Source organism: Danio aesculapii, chromosome 8 (genome assembly GCF_903798145.1).
Source record: "Danio aesculapii chromosome 8, fDanAes4.1, whole genome shotgun sequence".
NCBI classification, from domain to species: Eukaryota; Metazoa; Chordata; class Actinopteri; order Cypriniformes; family Danionidae; genus Danio; species Danio aesculapii.
Genome location: NC_079442.1, coordinates 51,854,943 through 51,880,615, shown reverse-complemented (window position 1 = coordinate 51,880,615; position 25,673 = coordinate 51,854,943). Strand labels below are relative to the sequence as shown.

The 25,673-nt window shown below is 39.5% G+C and overlaps 1 protein-coding gene across 2 annotated transcripts in view; it reads left to right on the top strand.

Moving 5' to 3' along the window:
* The window catches only part of ikbkb (inhibitor of nuclear factor kappa B kinase subunit beta), a 90,401-nt gene that overhangs the window by 19,035 nt on the left and 45,693 nt on the right, over positions 1-25,673 (top strand). For both annotated transcript variants that reach the window (XM_056464166.1, XM_056464167.1), the window contains 5 exons: positions 7,763-7,880; positions 9,567-9,636; positions 15,032-15,120; positions 19,507-19,596; positions 19,723-19,847. In XM_056464166.1, the coding sequence (XP_056320141.1) occupies positions 7,763-7,880; positions 9,567-9,636; positions 15,032-15,120; positions 19,507-19,596; positions 19,723-19,847 (492 nt within the window). The remainder of the gene's footprint in view (positions 1-7,762; positions 7,881-9,566; positions 9,637-15,031; positions 15,121-19,506; positions 19,597-19,722; positions 19,848-25,673) is intronic.

Below are 25,673 nucleotides of genomic sequence, written 5' to 3'. Positions count from 1 at the left end.
ATAAAGAAAGAACTGATTTCCATGTTGGATTCTGAGTGGACTGCAGAAAATGCCCAAATACAGGCGTTGCAAATATGGAAATTGGAAAATTATAATAATAAAGTAATGAATACAAACACTTGTACTTATTGAAAAGTTGTATTGCTGAGAGTTGAGAACACTGATTATAAAGTAGACACAATTTTGCTTAGTCCTCCTTTACATTTAACCAGTTGCTAAGACAGTCTAGTCTGTTGACATTATCAGGGGACAATGTGGCCCTTTTGTTTTGAATGATGTGAGCTGAGAGTGAGAACAGTCTCTCACAAGTAGGATCACTGAATCAGCATATGCATTTCGGTGCCTAATTTTGTTGCCACTGGGCAAGGGGTACATCAAAGGCACCCACAGGTATGCGTAGTGTCACACCAAACACTAATTCTTATAGGGACTTTTGTCACACCATCTCTAAACATTTAAATAACTTTGGCGTCAGCGATGTTTAGGCGTTTGTTCTTGTTGCTAGGAAATGCACGCGCGCACACACACACACACACACACATGCACGCACGCACGTGCACACATAGCGCAGGACAGCGCTTCCAGTGAGCGACTCTCTTCAGATTCATCAACACGCATGATCGCGTTCATCAAATTTGCTTAAACTAAGCGTTCTTAAGTATGGTTATATTTCACAAGGATTCTGACACAGCAACGTGAAGCAAACCTTTACAAAAGTTACGTTTATTGGGGAAACACGTCAAACTTAATGAAATATTTCAGTGCACATGGAATCATCTTAATGGCAGAGAAATGGGCTGTCTTTGACAGCTTGCGACATCATCTGGCACTTTCTGAGTACATTTACATGGACACCAATACTCAGATTTTAATACGATTAAGATAATGCTCTAATTAAGAGTCTACCATGTAAACTGCGATTTCTGATTACCTTAAAGGACCACCGAGTCACGAAATCCGGAGGTTTTTCTTTCGGTTCGCCATGTGGTATCAAATTCTATAAAACAAAATTCGACCGATAAAAAATTAAACGTACGAAATTGCATGAAACTCTGGAGGAAACGCTGGATATCCTGGTAATGCGACATTAATTGTTTTATACTGAAACTTTCCTTCTAAAAGCACTTCCTTGGTCTTATCCATATTTCGTTATCCACGTTAAACACACGTCAACCACAACAGGAAATAAAAAAAAACATATTGACAGCACTAGTTTTAAATGTAATTTCATTAGAGATTAAACAATAGTAATAGGGCAGGTCACTTCAGATTTTGTTGCTGATTTGAAATTAAAAAGCAGCTTTCGAAATTTTAGGATTTCCCTATTCATTTAGATAGGACTTTGGCCTCGGATGAACCACCCTGGGCATTGCAAATATGGTCGCTGAGTGAACAGACTTTCCTTGAAAAGGACTTTAAGGGTTTATCCTCTCCAAAAAGTCAATTTCCTGTTTCTGTCTTCAGTAGGTCAATCAAGTTCACACACAATGCTCTGTTACTCTTTTTGCATCTAAAGAGATTTTGCATCTTTAGAGGTGAACGCTTACAAGTCTCATTCACGTCAGAGAGTGTAAAACTAGTTCATGAAACTGTTCATGGTACTAAATCTGTACAAACATTGACATTGGTGCTCAGAGTGATTAAATGATCGAAATAATATATGCTCTGGCCCTTTAATAGTCATTTTGTTATTGACTACACCCATTTTTCTTGGCTGATATCGTGATGTTGGCTTTTCACGTCATTGCAGACGTCTATTTTAAGAGAAAACACTCTTTTACATGGTATTTTCCATCTTTTCACTTGCTTATGTTGTTCCATCTTTTAATGTGCAGTCCATTAAGCGACCACGCAAAGCCTTCCGTTGTTATTCGGCTATTTATAAATGTTTTTATGAACAAAAGCTCGGAGGAAAACAAAGAGGGATGAATTTATGACACCACAGTAGTAAAAAGTGACCCAGTATTGTGGTTTGTGCCGTCACAACACCTTCAGGCTCATCTTAATTTAGGAGCAAGTGCATCTCTGGCTGTTTTCTTCCTGTTATTGGGTTTGGGGGGGGGGGGGGGGGGGGGTTTGTTGTGGTTGTCTTTATGTCCAGTTGTTTATTGGAGAGCTGTTTATTATATTAAGGTTTTTAGGGGGTGTGAGCACATGCAAACTATTATAAAGAAATATTATCCAAAATCTTCTCACAGCATGTCAGCAACATCAGGAGACATTTGTTTGAGTTTTAGGCCCTGTTTTTACTTGGTATTAACATGCATTAATAGGGATTCAATCAGCTGAAATGCATTAGCATTTTCATTTGTTATTAATAAGCAAATAAATGCATCTACTGACAACTTGCGTTTGGAATTGTTTGAGACTCTTAAAGGTGCAGTGTGCAATTCCTGCCACTAGAGGGCTTGTATTCACTACAAACAAAGGTGTATTTTGTGGGAGTTGTGGTCTTCATCATCTTACGAGTGCCCTGTAGAAATCAGTTGATGTATGAGCTGATGTTTTCAACACTTATTATCATGGTAGTATGAAGCAGAGTAAGGCTGAATGCCGTGAAGAAAAGCTGAAACAATTATTCAGCTCATGATCGTGTGAGGGGAAAAATCTGTGCTTTTTTAAATCAGACTAAATACGTTTTAGGCTTCTGCACTAATGCTGTTCTGTGTGCAGTGTAATAAAACACAACATATTAAAGTCTTGCTGTTGTTTCATGTTTTCTAGACAACCAAAGCAGAAAGGTTGTGCGATGTCATCAGTTTATCTAGTTAAAATGTATTATTTCTCTGGATTTTAAAATTCTTACAAACATTTGGGATATTGTAAGTACATTAGTCAGCAAACATACTCTTGCTGGCCACTTTATTAGGTACACCTGTCTAACTGCTCGTTAACGCAAATTTCGAAATCAGCCAATCACATGGCAGCAACGCAATACATTTAGGGATGTAGACATGGTCAAGACGATCTGCTGCAGTTCAAACTGAGCATCAGAATGGGGAAGAAAGGGGATTTAAGTGACTTTGAACGTGGCATGGTTGTTGGTGCCAGATGGGCTGGTCTGAGTATTTCAGAAACTGCTGATCTACTGGGATACACACACAACCATCTATCTCTAGGGTTGATCGAGAATGGTCCGGAAAAAAAAATATATCCAGTGAGCGGCAGTTCTGTGATGCCAGACGTCAGAGGAGAATGGCCAGACTGGTTCCAGCTGATAGAAAGGCAATAGTAACTTAAATAACCACTCGTTACCGTGGTCTGCAGGAGAGAATCTCTGAACACACAACCTTGAGGTGGATGGGCTACAGCAGCAGAAGACCACACCGGGTGCCACTCCTGTCAGCTAAGAACAGGAAACTGAGGCTACAATTCACACAGGCTCACCAAAACTGGACAATAGAAGATTGGAGAAACGTTGCCTGGTCTGATGAGTCTCCATTTCTGCTGACACATTCGGATGGTCGGGTCAGAATTTGGCATCAACAACATGAAAGCATGGATCCATCCTGCCTTGCATCAACGGTTCAGGCTGGTGGTGGTGGTGTAATGGTGTGGGGATATTTTCTTGGCACACTTTGGGTCCATTAGTACCAATTGTTCACCATGTCAACACCACAGCCTACCTGAGTATTGTTGCTGACCATGTCTGTCCATCCCTTTATGACCACAGTGTCTCCATCTTCTGATGGCTACTTCCAGCAGAATAACGCACCATGTCAAAGCGTGAATCATCTCAGACTGGTTTCTTGAACATGACAATGATTTCACTGTACTCAAATGGCCTCCACATTCACCAGAGTTCAATCCAATAGAGCACCTTTGGGATGTGGTGGAACGGGAGATTGGCATCATTGACGTGCAGCCGACAAATCTGCAGCAACTGTGTGATGCTATCATGTCAATATGGAGCAAAATCTCTGAGGAATATTTCCTGAATCTATGCCTCGAAAGATTAAGGCAGTTCTGAAGGCAAAAGGGGGTCCAACCCAATACTAGTAAGCTGTAACTAATAAAGGGGCCAGTTAGTGTATATAACACTGTTCTAGTCGTTTTGGATATTTAAAAAATATATAATAATTAATAAAAATCTATATAACTAATAACAAACTAGTCACCCAGCACAATCCAAGAGTCTGGGTTTTATCCATACCACATTTAACCTAGTTAAAAAGCTGCTAGCAACATGTCCCTGGTGCTATTTGAATATGAATGTAAATAGTTAAACTGCAGATGAATGTGACAGAGTGTTTCTGTGATGCTGCTGTGGTGTTGTATGGTTGTGTGACGAGTGAGAGGGGTTAGGGGACGTGTTGGTTTACTCAGATTTACAGCAGTCTGTCCCCAGACTTGGTCTGAGCCACAAACCTGGACTCAAACTAGAGTTCAGTGCATTCAGCCAAAACCACAGGCATCACACAGACAGATGTGTGTGAGGAACACACCCAGGCCTACTCAGTTTCTCTAATTTCACACACATTCGGTGATGATGAATTATGATGATATCAGTGTTTAATCTCAGAAGTGACCTTCGATTGGAGCTACGCACTTTTTTTCTTTGCTTGTTTTTTATTTTTTTGGAGGAAAAGGAATCCCGTCATCTTTACAAAGGAATTCTGACTGTGTTGGCATCAGCTCAGAAATGGACTGACGTCAAAACAGTGTGCGGTTTAATGAAACTCACCCATCAGGATAAATAAGCAGTGATTATCAGAGTGTGTCGGACTCCGACGTGTCCACCGTAACCCAGCGTGAGTTCAGTGCATCCCTGAGCTGTCTCATAATGATAACACACCAGATGCAATGACTGTGTTCTCTGTGTCATAAGGGTTGCTTTCTGCTTTAATAGTCAGCTTTAATTTGAGGGCATTCAGGAAGGTGTAGGAATTACAACAGTTTGCATATGTGCCTCCAGCCTAATTATGGCTTTCAGCCTAATGATAGCTTGTTTGACTGATAGTGACAGCTCTTTGGATTTCATCTTGAGAGTTGACAGCAACAGAATCCAAATGCAAATAGCACACTTGAAATGAACTCTGGACCTTTTATCTTCTCATTATAATTGGAATAACGAGGGATTAGCACACACCTGGCAATGGAACAGCTCAAAAGCCAATTGTCCAGTTACTTTTGGTCCCTTAACAAGTGGGAGGCACATATACAAACTGTTGTAATTCCTACACCCTTCACCTGATTTGGATGTAGCATGAAACAAATGGAAAACGAGGGGATTGTGCTGCATTACCTGTACCTGTACCAGTACCTGCCATTACGGCCCATTGTTTTTTTTCCCACCAGGTCTCCGCACAGGTCATGAGACTGAAAACTATCAACAGATAATTTCAGATAAAGCCCATGTCTTCTATGTTTAACATGCTTGATTCAGCTAGTTATGAGAGCTCTATGAAGGAACTGTTCCAACAGACATGTTCCCTAAATAGTGCCCACTGCTCTCTACCCCCTGTACATTTTTGCATTACACTGTTTGCATTGTCTTCAGATGAATGTTATTAGAGAGGGATTATTTAACCACAATCATGAAAACTGCATAAAAGTTACATCTCATTATACCCTTTAAATTGGACACTGGAATCAGAACATACTCATATACACTATTTAAAATATGTTTTCATTACGAACTTGAGACGTGCTCTGAATGAGTAGTGTTGTCCTAAAAAAAGTGTACTATTACCCACACAACCCAAATTTTAAAAGTAGGCTAAGAAACAACGAAAGTCAATGTTTCTTTGATTCATTAGCAATATATATTTATTTAACATAAGTTACCTGTAACTATTGACATCCACAGAAGGAAAAACAAATACTATGGAAGTCAATGGTTACATGTTTCCAGCTTTCTTCAAAATATCTTCTTTTGTGTTCAACAGAGTAAATGATGACTTTTTTTTGGTGGGGGGGGGGTGTTGGGGGGGGGGGGTGAACTATCCATTTAAAAAAGAAAAATATATCTACAAATATGTTTATTTTAAAGTGAGATGCTAATAGTCTAATCCTATTCAATGATTTATGCTTAGCTAATAGTGCCCCCAGCAGACCCGGGATTAGATATGAAATTTTCAACCCAGGCTCATTATGAGAACGTAGTCCCGTGGATGTTTCTGGAGAACGCGAAATACGTAGCCGAAGGTACGTACGGCTGCATTTCATTTTTTTAAGCGAAGGCTGCGGGGCGGTGTGACGCCGTTCCTTTCGGTGCTTGCCGGTCGCTCGCCTCCGTGTGGAGGGCTTTCCCGCAGCAACCAGTTTGTCCGGTTAGCTCTCCGTGTACGTTGGCAGACTCGAGGCGCAGAGAGGGGCTGACCACGACGATGATGACCGAGTTCGAGTCCGGGGAAGAGCGGTTCCAGAAATCAGGTAAGAAAACAAAAACAAAATCCAAAAAATAAAGCGAACAAGTTCATTAAAGGATGAGAATGTAGTCAAAATCCGAAAACGTGGTAAAAATCAGACGAGGGCTTTTCTTTTTCTGGACGGCTTTTGTGAATCGTCGTTGGTTGGGTTTAGGGAAGGAGGAGGGTGGGTCAGCCGATTGGCCGGTCGCACGGTCAATCATTCTGTCATCCAGGCAGGCGGAAGTCATTCGACAGCGGCCTCTGGCGGGTTTATGCGAGAACGGCGTGGGCACAAATGGCGCTCACGAGAGGTGTTTGAGACGTTAAAAAGCGCGCACAGCGGCCTCTCACGGATTTGCGAAAAGAAAAACTGCTAAAATACGTACCTCCCGGGACGTATTTCGCGGTCTCCAGAAACGTCCACGGGACTACGTTCTCAGAATGAGCCTGGGTTGGAAATTTTATACTGTACAAAAAACAAACACATTTCAAGACAGCTATATCAAGTTGTTGTTAAACTGTAAATTTAAAATAAAATAAAAAAATTAGGAAAACAAAAAGCAAAGCACACTTCTTGTGTATTGTATACTTACAGGCTGGGCTTGGGGTGTTTGTTTTGGTTTTGTTTCGCTTGTTTTTGTAAGTGAGTGCATATCAGAAAACTAATCCTGCAATCTGTAAGTATTGTAAGTTTACTCAACGACCAAATAATAAACTTATTTGAGAAAAAAAAACAAAAATGCACCGATTTCAACACATTAAGATGCGAGTTTAAAAAAACATTTGGTATACAGTTAAAGGGGACGCAGATGCACATAATCTAGGGAGGTTTAATCACAGAAACAAGTAAGTATACCGAGGGTATACACAATTATTGCACCTCAGAAGCCATAATACCTATGTCTAACTCCAATGTTGCATACTTAAAAGCATGTCCAGTATGTGAATTGTTTGTTTTGTATGTCATATCATTGAAATAAAAAAGAGATAAAACCCTGACACGTTTTGATGCTCTAGATTCTTGTAAAGATGTAATGAAACACCTCTTACGCAACTCAGCCGGCATTACTTAAGACCTTATTTTTTTATTATTACAGCAATTATGTGGAGATGTTTGCCTGTGAAGGTTAAAACGAGCTGTTTATTTTCTCCGATGATAGTTTTAGGTGTTGCCACTGTCGTTATCCTGTTATGGTGCCTGGAATCCATCTGCTTTTATTCCTCTTTGTCCTGAGCGTGCGTTTTATAGGAGGTTCGTGTAGGGCAGGGCGACCCGCCGTCTCAATATTACAAACACATTTTTAATAATAACGTTATGTAACCTAGCTTATGAGAATACTGCGAGTTACAATGTACTTTGAGTTCTCTGTTGTGTGCTTGTTACGATGCGAAGCGTCTCTTTTTCACAGGTTGACTCATATGAATGTGGTTGCGGCGAGAGATGTTCCTGAAGAGCTCCAGAAACTGGCCACAAATGACCTGCCGCTGCTGGCCATGGAGTTCTGCCAGGGAGGAGACCTACGCAAGGTGGGGCACTTACAAAAAGGAGTTTTGGACAAATATCCAGTAATTCCAAGGGTTTTGGGACACTGTAAATTAGGATTGGGAATCTTTAGGACAGGGTTCCCACTCTTTCATGAACAGCAGATCCAAAGACTTTTTAAAGCACCATTCAAGAGTTCACATTTAGCTGATGATTGCTTATAAAGCTTGTTTGGCATGCTGTCCCGGGAGAGAGCCCTGAGCTTATAAGATGCTCAAGCCTTCTCTAGTTGCAAGGCGAGAGGGGAGAACGTGCAAACTCCGCACAGAAATGTTGGCTGGTTTGGTAATGACCAGAACCAAAGACGTTCTTGCTGTGAGGCAACAGTGCTAAACACTGGGCCACCGTGCCACCCATCTAGGAGAGGAGGAATAGGGGTGGAAGGGGGGATTCTTCAAAAGGAAGTTGACTGTGGAAACCTAGGACATTTATAGTGGCTTAGGAATCATCTGATTGGTGCACGTGATCCTCTCGAAATTAGTTTATAAATAAACTTTACTTAATTTTAAATTAGGCACATGCAAATTTACGCCTGCAGCATGCAGGGGCGGATTGGCCATCTGGCAATTCTGGCAAATTAACTACCATTTCACCAATGAGACTTTATTGTAAATTGTTGCCTTTTGTACTTTTTACTCTATGTACTGTATTTACAGTAAAGCAATAGACTAAGGCCCAATCCCAATTCTATGTTTGTACCCCTTTCCCTTCCCCTTGGCCCTTACAACCGAGGGATAAGGGGAAGGGCTTCAAAATTTACACCTGAGAATTGGAACAGTGCTACAGCACCTGCACACGTCATCATGTCATCGCGATCTCTTGCTTCACATAAGATCAGACGATTGCGACTGCTGTAGTTATTCCAGTTGTGTTATTTTTTAGTATTAATCTTTAGGAAGTCACTGAGGACATATATTATGTTATCATAACAATATAATATGACAATAAGATCGTAACTGTACTGTGCATTTACACAGTGGCCATATTCATCTATGTAAACACATGAAAACAACATTAACAATATAGCAGACACTGCAAACAGCTCATTGACAGCCACTAGACATTACTGACAGGGTATTCGAGTGTCAGAATGTTGTGGGGCTGCTGTACAGGAGTTATGATTAGGGATTATAGGTCGCGAAATTTAGCGGTTTTTATTTTAGCGTTTTTTAAAAGCATGACGATAAAACATGATCGCGGTTATGAATATATTAAAACATGAGCTTGTTTGTTGTAAAAGTTCGTATTGATGACGGAAAAAATACTAATTTGTTCTCTTAACTTCCGGGTGCAGCTGTGGCTGGTGTATTCTGGGAAATTTTCTTACCCTTTGGTTTCAAGTGTGGTCCTGAAAAATCTTCTTTTGAAAGGGTGTATACGCCTTGCCCTTAGTCCTACGCCTTCAAGCTAAAGAGAATTGGGACACCACTACCCCTTCACGAGCATGCACAAAACGAGGGGTAGGGGTAAGGGGAAGGGCGAAGGGGTAGAATTGGGATCGGCCCAAGTATTTTTGCTTATTATACCTGATAAAGTACATTTTTGCAGCTTTACTATCAACAATTATATTGCAACAAGAACATTTGATACTGTTATAAGCCTAATTTTAATAATCATCATAGGGCTGTCATGATTATGATGTTTTAGCTGATGATTCATTGTTTTTTCAGTATCTGAACCTGCTTGAGAACTGCTGCGGCTTGAGGGAAGCTGCTGTATTGACCCTCATTCAAGATATATGTAAGTCCGCATAACACCAGCAAAAGCACTCCATGTGTACATGTGTGTGTTGCATAATTTTAAACATAAAAACCATGAGGGAAATAAGGGACAAAAGTTATAAATTGGAATAAAAATGCTACATTTTTTAGAAATGTTTGTTGTAAACATAAATTATGGGTAACATTTTAGAAAAGTGGTACATTATTTAATGTTATGTATTTACTTATTACTAATGCATTATTAAAATCGAAGTCCATGCTTGTTAACAATAGTTAAAGGTGCAGTAGGTGATCTGCCAAAATGCTTACCGGTTAGCATATTATCTTTGGATGGCAGGGGAAGGACTGTGTTTCAAAGCCACGCCCCCTAAAATGGGGAATGCGCGCACCGCAACATGACAGCAGACAACCCACTAGTTCATGTCAATCGCCACACTTACATGCTATTTAAGAGCGAATATTCAGAGTAGCGTGGTAAACAATATAGGGAGCGCGTCACAGGTTGTCATTGTTCAATAGTGAACCAATGTGAATATAAAAGCAACTTCAGCTTAGTAAAGCAGGCTAGGCGGAACAGCGCTATTTACTGATGTTTTGTTGTTAAACTAAATATAATCTACATTATCGATGCTGTAAAATGTCCTTATGAAACTGAAAATAGTGACTATTCACTCTATGTCAGTCTTTCACCGGGAGATTTCAGGAATTATTCATCAATTCCTCCGTGTACCACTAGAAGAAAGCCTGTGTACAAGTGGTACACGTACCACAGTTTGAGAACCACTGAGCTATCTAATATCAAGCACCAGAGTATCCTATTTTGCTCTCCAGTTATAAATATGCTAAATTATAATTCAATTTGACCAAAGGCTCACTGTATGGCCATTCCCATGTACTTGAACTCTTATTATTCAACTATGCCTAGATATACTCAGATTTTCTTTAAGTTGAGGAATGATTTTGTAATAATGAACTCAATTTAAGCATTTAAAGCAGAAGAGGGGGAACAGATTTCAAAAGGCTCTACAACACCAATAACACAGCCAGCTCAGTCAGTTTTTCCAGCTCAGTCTTGGCAAACCACACCAGTTGACCTTTATCACGTGACCATATGTGGGTCGTAAACAGAGATCTGCTTACATTTCTGCTGAATCTGTGTGTGCTCTTGTAAAATATCAGTCAAACATTTGACCCAGATTTGCAGCTGAAAGTGCTGGAGTGTATGAATCAGACCAATGTCTACACACAAACTCACATTATCCAAGAAATCTGATGTGGTGTGCAGTTTAAAGATGTTTAAGCAAGAAAACAGAGAGGGGGGAAATACACTGGAAATGGTGTAGGACAAGGCTATTCAATTAGTTTGACATGGGGGCCGGTTCATGAAAAGCATCCCAAACGAAGGGCCGGAGAGATATGACTTGCTCTATGAGTGATAACACAACTGCATATAAGAGCCCATATGCTGTGTTATTCCTTAAGACACCCATGTTCACTTTTTCTACATTAAAATGTTAATGTGTTTTGAAACTACATAACTTCACTGCATTGTACAATAGACTTTTTTTACAAACATTCAAATGTTGTATTTCAGAGCACAATAAAAGCAGTGCATTGCTGAAGTCGGCTTCTTCTACATTCAGACACATTCATATGTTCTGTTTTAAACTGCGTAACAATTAGGGATGCAACAATTATAGATATTGGTTGTACGATTAAATAGTCTGAAGAATAATCATGGTTTCACGGGTATTACATGAATCACGTATCTCATAAATAAATAAATAAATGTTTATTAACATGAACTAACAATGAATGACTGTATTTTCATTAACAATCATGAACGTATATAACGTAATACTGTAATAAGTGTGGTTTATTTATGAACTAATTTCGAGAGGATCACGTGCTTATGATCAACACGGCTGGCTCCTCATTAGCTCCGTAATGTGACCCATCAGATAATTACGGAAGCATTATAAATAACCAGAGTTTTTCACTCCAGTTATCTTCGTCTTGAAGCTTCCCCCTCCTTCCACCCCTACTTCCTCCCCCTTTTTCCGATAGGGCGACACAGTGGCCCAGTGGCTAGCACTGTTGCCTCACAGCAAGAACACTGCTGGTCCAACCTCCTATCAGGCTGGTTGGTGTTTCTGTGCGGAGTTTACATGTTCTCCCCGTGTTCGCGTGGGTTTCCCCCGGGTCCCCCGGTTTCCTTCCACCGTCCAAAAACATATACCATAGCAATAGATTAAACCAAATTATCACCGAAAACAACCCTAGTTTACACTTCTCACGCGGCGACAAGCAGGGGAGTTCTCGAGACCTACCTGAGCTCGAACTCCCCTCTCGCCCTTCTAACGGGAGGGAGCCCCGGGCTCGAGGATATTACGAGCTCAGGGCTCTCTCCCGGGACAGCATGCCAAATACGCTTTATTGATTATCAGCTAAGTGTGAACTCTTGAAATGTATTCTTCATTGTTTGTTCATGGTAGTAAATCGATAAACTAAGATATCCTCACTGTAAAATGATACCAATAAAATAAATATTGCACAGAGAAAATTATTTGAAGAGACATTTTTGAATTTATTTTAAGACTTTTGATTGCAAACTTTAGTGTGTTGGTAATTTTGAGCAGTATGAGACACTGTTGAGACACTAACTCTCCAACAACAAAAATAATATGATCTCTCAAATGACCTTTGACCTTTAGTCATTGCAGAGGTATTTAGTAAAGTGTGTCTGCTGGTCCTTATCCTGCATGAGTAGATCTTGTGTTTACACTCGATCCTAAGTTATCAAACTTAAAGAGGATCTAATGAAAGGTCAAGCATGTTGTTGTATATAAAAGCAAGTTACTATGCCAAACACTGTCGGTCAGTGGTCTGCAAGAGTTTTTCCTGTTAAATCATTACCATTAACATCATGAATCATTTGTTATATCATTGAATTTAGTCATCAGCCTCAATCGGTCCAGTTTCCTCTCTTAGAGATAGTTAACATGGGAAATAAGATTAACTTTACTTTAATATTGGGTGAGTGTTAAAACCATAATCCTGCAGGGCGTTATTATTAAGAAATTATTGAGAAGACTGATGTGGGAACTTGGAATTTTACTCTGGCAGTCAAGAAGGGTCCAATTCAATAAGAGTGTTTGGGATAGATTAACAAATGTCAAATCTTGCTGTCGGCGCCAGTGGTGTAGTGGTTAGTGCGTCGACACATGCACTCCGGTGCTTACGGTGACCTGAGTTCGATTCTACCTTGCGGTCCTATGCCGATCCTTCCCCTCTCTCTGCTCCCCATGCTTTCCTGTCAATACTCTCTATTGTCCTGTCTAATAAAGGTGAAAAACCCGAAAAAATAATTATATAAAAAAAAAGTCAAATCTTGCTAAATTTATGTCACGGTCACCAGCGATCATAACTCCCTAGATCGCTGGTTTGCACGTAAGGACTACAAATCCGCCATTCATGGACTACATATTCATACATGCACTCCGTTCACACACACACACATGCTTCCTCATTTCCACTGATTAGACTCCCACAGCTGTTGCAGCTTCTAGACTGATTACAGACACTATTTATACAGCACACACTCTCACTTCCATTGCTGAGTCTTGTTTTCTGTAAAGTGACATTACAACACGTTTCCCTTAGTCTTGTTCCTCCGTGTTTTGATCTTTGCCTTGTTTACTTTTCTCATTGTCTGCCGCCTGCCTTCTGACCTCTCGACTGTTACATTTGACCACGATTCTGGACTGCCTTTATACATCTGTTTGCACCTGTGTTGACCATTGCTTCCCTGACTTTGAATAAACCTGCACGTGGATCCTAAACTTCAGTTGTCTCTGTCACTCCCTGTGTTACAATTTACAGCATACCATGTGTTGATCTAAATGCGCTTCATTTCTTCTGCAGAACGCCAAAAGAAAAAAAATTACGTACACAATATTGTCTTTATTTTGTCTTCCACAGAAGAAATAAAGTCATTTGTGAAATGACGACGGAAGCTTTTCTGGTGAATTAAATCAGGTTTTGCAGCTGGAAACAGGACTAAATATTTGGCTTAAATTATTAAAATGATTATATAATCGAAATAAAAAAAATACGGAAGAAAATCGAAAGATAAGTTTCAGTATCGCACTTTAAATGCACTTTTCATTCATTAATTTTCTTTTCGGCTTATTCCCTTTATTAAATAAAGTTGGAATGAATCACCAACTTATCCAGAATTTGTTTTACGCAGCGGATGCCCTTCCATCTGCAACCCATCTTTGGGAAACATCCATACACACTCACTCACACTCATACACTACGGACAATTTAGCCTACCCAATTCACCTGTACCACATGTCTTTGGACTGTGGGGGAAACCGAAGCACCCGGAGGAAACCCATGCGAACTCGAGGAGAACATGCAAACTCCACACAGAAACGCCAACTGACCCAGCCGAGCCTCGAACCAGCGACCTTCTTGCTATGAGGTTACAGCACTACCTACTGCGCCACAGCGTCGCCTTAAATGCACTTTTAAATATTGTAATTTTATTCAATGCATTTTATTAAAATTTAAATCAAAACAACTAAAGGTTGGTTTATACTTCCGGATCGAGGGATTGGTGTGACCCATGATGCTAGACTTGAGCGTAGCTGTGCATTTATACCTCTGCGTGCTGTTTGTGTTGCTCTGCAATAGCACTTCTGAAACACTAGCTGGCAGTAGGTTTTGGTTCCTCTGTTTCTTCACGGGTGTTTTGTTATTTCTGAACACAACCTTAATGTACATGTAGCTCAAACTTGCTAATTCAAAGGCGGGAACCGGCGGACGTGCAACAACTTTGATCAAAAGGTAAACACAAAACAGTTTCCATCTGGAGCTCCTTCACAGGACTCGACAATTGTAAACACTCGGTCCAAGGGGGTTGTGCGTCTCTCGGTCCCGCCCACACTCGTCACAGCTACCAAACTGACCAATCACAGAGCTTGCACCTACACGTCGATGCGATGTGTAGTTACATTCTTTGAGAGGTGCGCATCAGCGTCAGCCACAGCATAGGCTGCACTAGAGCCTACACATCCGCTTGAAGTCAGTATAAACAAATTAAGGTTAGTTTCACTTCCTAAATTAAAAAACTGTAAATTTGATGCCACCGTCACAACCAGTAACACATGTAGAGTAAAACTACTGTTTGTTTTTGCACAAAAATAATGCTCCTTAACTTTTTGGCAACATAAATCTTGCAAAATCACATGTTTTTTATGTTTTTTTTTTAAGTTAAACTGCAAAGCATAATGTCAAGCTTAAGTAAACTGGCTGAGCATGTCTAATGTTATACTTTATATCTTATTAAATATCAAATATAATTAACAAATGAGCAATTAAAAATGTCATATTTGATCTCTTTCTAGCCTCAGCGCTGACGTACCTCCATGGGATGAGGATAATTCACAGAGACCTCAAACCAGAAAACATTGTCCTTCAACAGGGGGAAAAAAGGGTGAGCAATGAGAAGTGTGTGACGGATGGGTAAAAACGTTTCTGATAAATAACATGATGAAAATTGTGTTTTCCTAAAAGTTTTACATTACCGTGGTAGCTTAAAAGCAATGAGACACCATTTAAACTAGTGACGGCTGCATTCGAAACACTGCTTCATGGAGCTTGGAAACCTTGACGAATCTCCTTTTGAATCAGTGATTCGGAGTATCAAATTGTAAGGTCACATGATTTCACAATGATTCTCCACTGACGGGTGATCTGTGTAACACCATAAAGTCCACGTAAATCATGTAGGCCAAGTGGCTAATCACCAAACAGGTTTGATAGTTTTTACCTGATCAGTTTGTCGATGGTTTTTCCAAGTGTAACTGTCTGCGGACTGTAAGAGAGGGGCGTAACATGAAAGGGGCATAACTTGTAGTTATCAAGATCCAATTGAACCTTGCGAGATGTCAAATGTTTTCATGAGTTTTCTCCAAATTTATCCTCAACCTATTCATTTGATAATTTATTATATTCATTCATTCATTAAGCAACTCCACTCGCTGACTTCTTCATCTGTTTTTTCATGACAGTTAGCCTACTTGCGGTCGCCCCCCTTTGGTTGCACATAACAGTACAAAGGCACGTCAAATATAAAAGCCTCCGTAACTCGCAGCTGTACGCTAATAATTGTGATGGTTGGGTTTAGATTTGAGGAAGGTGTGAACATTAATAACTGTGATGTTGGGTTTAGATTTGAGGAAGGTGTAGACATTAATAACTGTGATGGTTGGGTTTAGATTCGAGGAAGGTGTGAACATTAATAACTGTGATGGTTGGGTTTAGATTTGAGGAAGGTGTAGACATTAATAACTGTGATGTTGGGTTTAGATTCGAGGAAGGTGTGAACATTAATAACTGTGATGGTTGGGTTTAGATTTGAGGAAGGTGTAGACATTAATAACTGTGATGGTTGGGTTTAGATTCGAGGAAGGTGTAAACGTTTATAATTGTGATGTTGGGTTTAGATTTGAGGAAGGTGTGAACATTAATAACTGTGATGTTGGGTTCAGGGTTGGGGAAGGTGTAGACAATAATAACTGTGATGGTTGGGTTTAGATTTGAGGAAGGTGTGAACATTTATAACTGTGATGTTGGGTTTAGATTTGAGGAAGGTGTGAACATTTATAACTGTGATGTTGGGTTCAGGGTTGGGGAAGGTGTAGACATTAATAACTGTGATGTTGGGTTCAGGGTTGGGGAAGGTGTAGACATTAATAACTGTGATGTTGGGTTTAGATTTGAGGAAGGTGTAAACGTTTATAACTGTGATGTTGGGTTCAGGGTTGGGGAAGGTGTAGACATTAATAACTGTGATGTTGGGTTTAGATTTGAGGAAGGTGTGAACATTAATAACTGTGATGTTGGGTTTAGATTTGAGGAAGGTGTAAACGTTTATAACTGTGATGTTGGGTTCAGGGTTGGGGAAGGTGTAGACATTAATAACTGTGATGTTGGGTTCAGGGTTGGGGAAGGTGTAGACATTAATAACTGTGATGTTGGGTTTAGATTTGAGGAAGGTGTAAACGTTTATAACTGTGATGTTGGGTTCAGGGTTGGGGAAGGTGTAGACATTAATAACTGTGATGTTGGGTTTAGATTTGAGGAAGGTGTGAACATTAATAACTGTGATGTTGGGTTTAGATTTGAGGAAGGTGTAAACGTTTATAACTGTGATGTTGGGTTCAGGGTTGGGGAAGGTGTAGACAATAATAACTGTGATGGTTGGGTTTAGATTTGAGGAAGGTGTAAACGTTTATAACTGTGATGTTGGGTTTAGATTTGAGGAAGGTGTGAACATTAATAACTGTGATGGTTGGGTTTAGATTTGAGGAAGGTGTAAACGTTTATAACTGTGATGTTGGGTTTAGATTTGAGGAAGGTGTGAACATTAATAACTGTGATGGTTGGGTTTAGATTTGAGGAAGGTGTGAACATTAATAACTGTGATGGTTGGGTTTAGATTTGAGGAAGGTGTGAACGTTTATAACTGTGATGTTGGGTTTAGATTTGAGGAAGGTGTGAACATTTATAACTGTGATGTTGGGTTCAGGGTTGGGGAAGGTGTAGACATTAATAACTGTGATGGTTGGGTTTAGATTTGAGGAAGGTGTGAACGTTTATAACTGTGATGGTTGGGTTTAGATTTGAGGAAGGTGTGAACATTTATAACTGTGATGGTTGGGTTTAGATTTGAGGAAGGTGTGAACGTTTATAACTGTGATGGTTGGGTTTAGATTTGAGGAAGGTGTGAACATTTATAACTGTGATGTTGGGTTCAGGGTTGGGGAAGGTGTAGACATTAATAACTGTGATGGTTGGGTTTAGATTTGAGGAAGGTGTGAACATTAATAACTGTGATGTTGGGTTTAGATTTGAGGAAGGTGTGAACGTTTATAACTGTGATGTTGGGTTCAGGGTTGGGGAAGGTGTGAACATTAATAACTGTGATGGTTGGGTTTAGATTTGAGGAAGGTGTGAACATTAATAACTGTGATGTTGGGTTTAGATTTGAGGAAGGTGTGAACGTTTATAACTGTGATGTTGGGTTCAGGGTTGGGGAAGGTGTAGACATTAATAACTGTGATGTTGGGTTTAGATTTGAGGAAGGTGTGAACGTTTATAACTGTGATGTTGGGTTCAGGGTTGGGGAAGGTGTAGACATTAATAACTGTGATGGTTGGGTTTAGGTGTAGAGTAGATGTAGCCGTCAATGACTCATGGGTACAGCTCCATTTTGCCAACAACATAGTTTTGACATGTGGATTACAATATCTTCAAGTTACGCCTCTATTACAAGTTAAGCCTGGTTTATACTTCTGTGTCAAGTGATCGGCGTGACCTACGGCGCAAACCTTGCACGTAGCTGTGCATTTATACTTCTGCGCGCTGTTTCTGTTGCTCTGCAATACACTTCCGAAACGCTAGCTGGCAGCAGGTGTTTCTGTTTCTCTGTGTCGAGTGTCTTCGCTGGTGTTTTGTTTTTTCTGAACGCTACCTTAATGTACAAGTGGCTCAAATTCACTAATTTTGAGGCAGGAATCGGCGGACGTGCAACAACTTTAACTTTGCATCACGACAGCGCGGCTCTCACCTCCGCCCACACTCATCAGCGCTACCAAGCCGACCAATCACAGAGCTTGCGCTACGCGTCCACGTTACATTTTTTGAGAAGTGCTCGTCAGCGACGCCGACGGCCAGGGGGGGCGAGGGGCTACGCGTCCACGCGTAGGCTGCGCCATAGCATACGCGTGCGCTTGACACAGAAGTAAAAATCAGCCTTTACGCCCCCTTCATGTTACGCCCCTGTCTTGCAGTCCCCAGACAGAGCCTACTCGGTTTTGCACCCTCAACCTTTCAACATTAAGCCAGGAATCAAACTTGGGTTGCCGTGAGCACCTCAGAGATGTTTTAATGAGACATTTATAATGCCTCGTTCACACTACAGGATTTTACAGATTGAACTGTGATTGGGAAAATTCAGCAGGTGCTCAGTGCTCAGCAGTCTTTAGGTGGGAACTACGCATAAGAGACTCGCTGACACAACACCTCGTCGCATATGAAAATCCAGTATCGGGCCTGCTAAATATTCCAAACTAGCCCACTTGACACGTGATGTAGTGGCGGTTCATGAGCTCAACAGAAATGTCTGTGATTGGCCAGAATGGTCATCAATGCACTCACTTTATCCTGTGTTTATACAGACAGGAAAGCAGACTAAAGCCACATCTATACACTGAACCGTGCATATATAAGAGTGATGAGCTCTGACAGATCCGCTGATTGACGATGCTTTCAAATGCTCCCATGAACTTGTTCAGGGCTTTTCAAAATCTGTGCCAGTGATGTCATCATCAGATCAGCCAATACTGTTCAGCTCTTTCTGAATTCTCCGCCCTCAGCATTTCATGGCTGTAGTTCAAAGAGAAGCTACGCAAATGCATGATGATATCCCATGTACACAAAATATAGCAGAGAATTATGAGTAGAAAATGCTGCTCCAGCTGAACCCACTCATGCTGGAGATTCACAGCTAATTACAGAGCCGGCTTTATAGACTAATGCTCATGCAATTTATCGTTCAACTCTTGTATGAGCAGTGCAGTAATCTGTCGATGTTTGAAGTCATGTAGTGTGAACTAGGCTTAAAATTACAAAGTCAAAATAGTCACTAGTCTCCTGTTGGCCTGTTTAGCAGAAACAAAAAATATATAAGCCTTAAAAAATAATAAAAGACCGCATATCCTGAAGACACTTAATAATTAATGATTTTAGATGAGCCAAGTGCATTCATAGGTTTTGCAATATGTTTTGCCGGCATGTTTTTTTTTTTTTCTTGAAGTTGGTTCATAAGATCATAGATCTGGGTTACGCTAAAGAGCTGGACCAGAGCAGCCTGTGCACATCCTTTGTCGGGACGCTGCAGTATTTGGTGAGTGAATTAGTGAATTTATGCAGTATAGTCTCATCTGTAGTGATATGAAGTGTTTAATGTCTGTGTGTTTGTGTGTGTGTGTGTGTGTGTGTGTGTGTGTGTGTGTGTGTGTGTGTGTGTCAGGCCCCGGAGCTGTTGGAGCAGCAGAAGTACACTGTGGCTGTGGATTACTGGAGTTTCGGGACACTGGTTTTTGAGTGCATTACGGGATTCAGGCCTTTTCTACCAACCTGGCAACCTGTGCAATGGTATTTACAGTGTTGGGGAATGTTGCTTTAACAAAATATCAGTAAATTAAGAGTTTAACGTTCATATTTATTTGTGATGTTTTATTCATTTATGCTTTTGAATTGTATTATCAGACTGTAATCTTGATTTTTGTTGTTAAAAAGTTTTATTTTAGACTTTTTTATTACTTTAATAGTTTAAAGTGATATATATTACAGTGTTGGTGTTGTAAATTGTGGTACAAAAGTCTGGTAACAAACAGCCAGGACTTTCTGCTTTATTACAGATGTTTTTCTATATATATATATATATATATATATATATATATATATATATATATATATATATATATATATATATTATTTCTTAATATATTATTTTAAGCTACTAAAATGTCAAAAAAGTCACTTTGTCAACTTTTGAAATTGAAAATTCAACTCTACAGTTTAACAGAGCCGAGATCAACATCCCATACCCATCTCGCGCTGTAGATGCTTTGTTTAACTGTTTTCTCTCTAGTGAAGCGTTCAGTTTTTCCACTTACAAAGTCCGCCATGTAAATAGCAAATGCACCATGGCGCGACACAACTAGCTCTTAAAGGGAATGGGAGATGAGACTGGTTTATTCTCAAAACACACCTATAACTCATGAAAAGAATAAGCTCAACCCTGTTAGACCATGCACCACGACGCAAAGCGGATTTTTCCATCCTTAAAATAGCAAAAGTGGATTCAGACACGCCCTTAATGCTTTTGCGCCCTGCGCTTTGGGCTTTGTGCCTGGATCGTCAAAATAAAGCGCTTTGAGTTAACTAAATGTGGTACTCAGTTGCTTTTTAAGGAAAGTTATTGTTATATTTGAATATGTTTTATCATCTGGACAGGCTAGCTTGTTAGTAATTATATCTTTTTACCCTCCGGTAGTTGACACCAACACAAGCACAAGGTGTCATGGTGTTAATTTGTTTCTTTTAATGACAGCAATAAATAACAAAAAGATTTGAACTGTACAATCATTAAGCTAAAAATTTACATTTATTTTTATATGTTTTTTTTTATCAAATAAAAAGCTGCAGCTTTTACATTACTTAAAATTAATGTCATTAATTTTAAAATTACAAACAGTGCAATTTGGAAACATTGCAAATAATGAAAGAAGAATTCCACATGTATCAATCAAGAAAAGGTTTGGAGCACATATTTGATGCATAAGTTTCAATGCACACCTTTAAATCCATTACTTCTTTACTAAAAAGAAATAGGTCTATAAACTATTGTTGATTGCAATAAGTATATTACAGAAAGATATATTATTAACTATTCGTGTTAAAATATATTTTAAAAGTTTTATTTATCTAATAATTGCAGCCAGGGGCGCAACTGCACATTTACGGAGGGGTATGCGGGATCAAGTTTTGCGCCCCCACCCCCTAAGAGTTTACGTATAACAAAATTTGTGAGGATGCAGGGCTAACCAAGACCACACATCTAAACACACACAATACAAACAAAAATAAAAGAAGTCCATAGATAAGTGTTCTGGCTGTGTAATTTTTTACACAGGTTCTACCCCTGCAATATATGTATTAAAATTTTAAAGACAAATGTTCTTTTTGTAACACTGAGCCTGAAAGTCTTTTACATCTATTTTGTACTTGTACATTTTCTGATGATTTTTGTAAACAGGTTTCAGGGTTGCTTTTTAATTCATTTTACAAAATAACGAATGCATGTTTCTTTTTTTAACTGTAAAACTGGCTATAATACACTCAATATTGCTCTGAAGTTGATAATTGTTCTTGGGAAATTTCACATACAGGTTAAAGTAATGTCTATAACTTCCTCCTTTATTTTTTTCTGTAAAGATTTTAAAATATTTTATAATTATTTGACCTCAATTACAAGATACAAGAAGGCCATAAAACCTTTCTAATAATAATAATAAAATAATCTGTACAATCTAATTATTTAAATATGATGGATCTCCCCATATGTAATGTATTTTTTATTGATTGATTTTTATGACTTTTACATATAACCCAGTATGCTTGTCAGTTATATGCTTCACAAAAAAAAGTTATTTGCGACTATCAAACGTCTACCGTAAAGTCACATGGACTTACGCCAGGTATATGTATTTAGCCCATCGAATTATGCTGTTTTTACATACTTTAGTGGATGGAAGTATGCGATTTCGGACGCAGCCACGGTGTGATCGTGCATCATTGTCCCCCTGCCTGGACAAAACCACCTCCTCTGCTCTTACGTTTGGTAAAAGCAGGAACGGCGCGTCTATAGAGGCGACCTACAGTATTGACCTTATTCTACAATGCCTTCTGCATTTCGCGCGTTTTTGCGATTGTTTTAGAACTTCCAATTCAGCCGCCTATGGGAGAAATGACTAGGAATAATAAACGGCAGAAAACGGTCAAACTACTTACTCCACAAACAAGTGTTTGCATTACAATACAGACAAAGTAGAATAATATAATAAGAAAACATCAGTTTGCAGCATCAAGCAGCAAAACGAGCTGTTTTTAACGTTTAAAAATGAATGGAAGTGAATGAGAGCGGAAGTTTCAAGCCAAAATGATTCAAATGGCTGCGCCCGCTCGTACCCGGAGAATAAGGTGAATAGGCGGCGTCAGCGAACACCCCGGTCCTCGCGAACCGGTAACTTTCTTTTTCACTTAACATTACGGGTTGAGGGCGGCGTGATCGCCGTTCGCCTAAAGCGCCAGTTCAGCTCGCTCCGGCCCTGGGTAAAGCCCAGGCTAGGTGGCGGTTATGATTTATGAACCATTTCCCAAAAACAGAAGGTGAATAATAGTATGTTAATAATAGTATAAGCTTACCAATCTCTGATTATCCAATTTGACATAGCAGATTTCATTTTAAGGCATTGTTTTACATGTTCTTTTTTTCGTTTTCTATTTTGGGCACTACTCCTCTTCATTCTTCTCTCCATTTTAAACAAGTGACTGTAACTGAATAACGGATTAATCAACTGGTCTACGGAGGGGGAGGGGTGGTATTATATTATTTTTATTTAATAAAATACAATATTAAACTCGTATAAAATGCCAAATAAACTTTTTTTTTACCAAATATATTTATTTATTCAATATTATTTGAAACTTTTAAAAAGGCTCATTTCAAAAATAGTTTTGGCACAATGGCGCCCCCCCATGTGCGGCGCCCCTATGCACTGCATATACTGCATACCCCATTTTTGCGCCTCTGATTGCAGCTAACGTTTAGTGAACTTGCAATAGTGTCAAAAACACAGAACTTTCAGTTGTTACAGTATATGTACAAAGGCCTGAATACATGCAGGACCATTCAAATATTTTGCTCATCTCCAACTATTGCAGCAGATCCCTTAATGTGAGAAAGTAAGGGATTTACACTGGTGATATCTTTACTGCTCTATTCATTTAACCTAAGAAATTTAATGCTTAGACCAGGGGTGTCCAAACTTTTTAGGCCGAGGGCCAGATGCAAAAAAAAAAAACGTTGTCCTGGGCCAAATTTTACATACATCACACAGACACGCATATAAATAAATAAATGTATATATATATATATATATATATATATATATATATATATATATATATATATATATATATATATATATATATATATATATATATATATATATATATAAATAAATAAATAAATAAATGTATATATATATATATATATATATATATATATATATATATATATAAAAAATATATATATAGTTATGTAGTTTCAAATAAAATTATTATTCCAGACATTATTGCTTTTACTACTATTACAATTAATAACAATAATATTAATAATAATAACAACAATAATAATTAATATTAGTGATTTCTGAAGGATCATGTGACTCTGAAGACTGGAGTAATGAAGCTGAAAACTCATCTTTAAAAATGATTAATTTAAATGATAAACTACTTTTGAACAGTTTTTTATAGTGCAACATTTCAAATATTAAAATATGGAAAAATTATCAGATGGTAATTTCGGTCAATTTTCCTACCGGATAAACAGCCCTCGGTAATATTGCAGCATGCTTTCACTTTCGCATTAGACATGAAGCACACATTTACCGGTAGGAATGACATCTCGCCTTACTCAGCATTCTCTCTTCATATAGCCATATATGGCTATTACACAATCATAATACACTGTGATATAGCCTGGGTCGTTAGTTTGTTGGAATGTTTTGTTTTCTCACTACACTCGATCGGCTTAATCGAGCAGAGACCATCTTATTCAGTCGATCTCGGACCGATTGATTTGGCGCGGATGCGAGCGTGATTGCTGAATTCACATATGCCAAACAAACCGCGCTAATGGGGGAAACGAGACAGATTCCGAAACAAACGTCTATGTGTGAAAGCACCCTAAAATTGTATTTGCACGCAGTTGACAGACAGTCGCAGCCAAACTTTTGTGACAAGGCATTCTGTACACTGGCCCGAGCGTCTCGCACGCTGGCCCCGGGCCATCGGGCAGTCTGTCGAGCCCTGAATTATGTTTCCGTAAGTTTGTTTGGTTCGTTTTACTTCATAACAGGAACTGCTGTCTAATTGAAGGCACGTGATAGCGACACCCGGTGGTTATTTATTGAATTACATTCATTTTTGTATAGCGGGCCAGATTTTATTGAGATTTATAAAAAGCCTCGCGGGCCGCCACAAAACTGATTGCGGGCCGCAGATGGCCCACGGGCTGTAGTTTGGACACCCCTGGCTTAGACCATCACTGTGCCTCTTGTGATCTATTCTCCTGCTCATTCACTCTCGTCCCCATAATTTCCGGCTACTTTAACACATTTTTGGGGATCACAGTATAAATTTGCGGGAGACTCCCGGGGTTTCCGGGAGAGGTCATATGGTTGGATGAGATGCTAGATAGGGGCGATCACTCCGCTTGCATCACAGCTGCTCAAAATACTGCAAATACTGTTGCACTTTTAACAAGGAGAACATCACTCGCGCGAGTCGCACCAATAGACTGCATAAACAGGTTGCACCGCATCTGTACATATTTTAGCTGTTCGCTCACGCCCCCACGCATCATTTACCTGTGTTGTGGCTACTGTTGGCTATGCACAATATACAGGAGCGTACCTGCGTCTTCGGTCCTGTCAAAGCGCTCACTCTCATTCCCATACAGCAGTGTGGCTGTGTGGAATCCACCGCGCACGATTCAGAGAGCAGAAAGTTCTAAACGCACGACCATGTAGAGACACAAATCACATGCCGTTGTGTAAATAAGGTATTACATACGGCTATTTAGCTTGTTTAATAAAAGAAGTTGTGATCTGGCGCTATATAGAAAATACAATTAACTTGACTTCAAGGGGGAAAGCAGTTGGGAGGGTAGGGCACCCCCCTAATATAATGGTAGGGGAAACACTGGTCTTAGTTTTAAAATGGCATTTTAGAACGGAAACGATCCACGTCCACATCAGCATTTCATCTAGCATTTATGAACAGCTCTCCATCCACACTATACTGCTGAAACCGCACATCACGTGACCCCACAGTGTTCGCACACATCTGAGCTCTAGGCAGTCAATGGGTGCTTTGAGCACAAAACCCCAGAGAGCAGCGCACAATGGACAGTTTATCAAGGATGTACCGCTAGATTGAGTCTCACTATAGTTGTTAAACGTGATATTTAATTCATCTTGTGTCTATCTAACAACTCTTCAGTCTTTTGAATCTATCAGGTAACGTGTCACAGCATCAGTACACTGCTTCAATCTTTCACTTTCACGCGTGTACTTAGTAATTTTAGTGTAAACCTCAGATACTGTTGGTTGGTTCTTGTTGGTTGTGCAT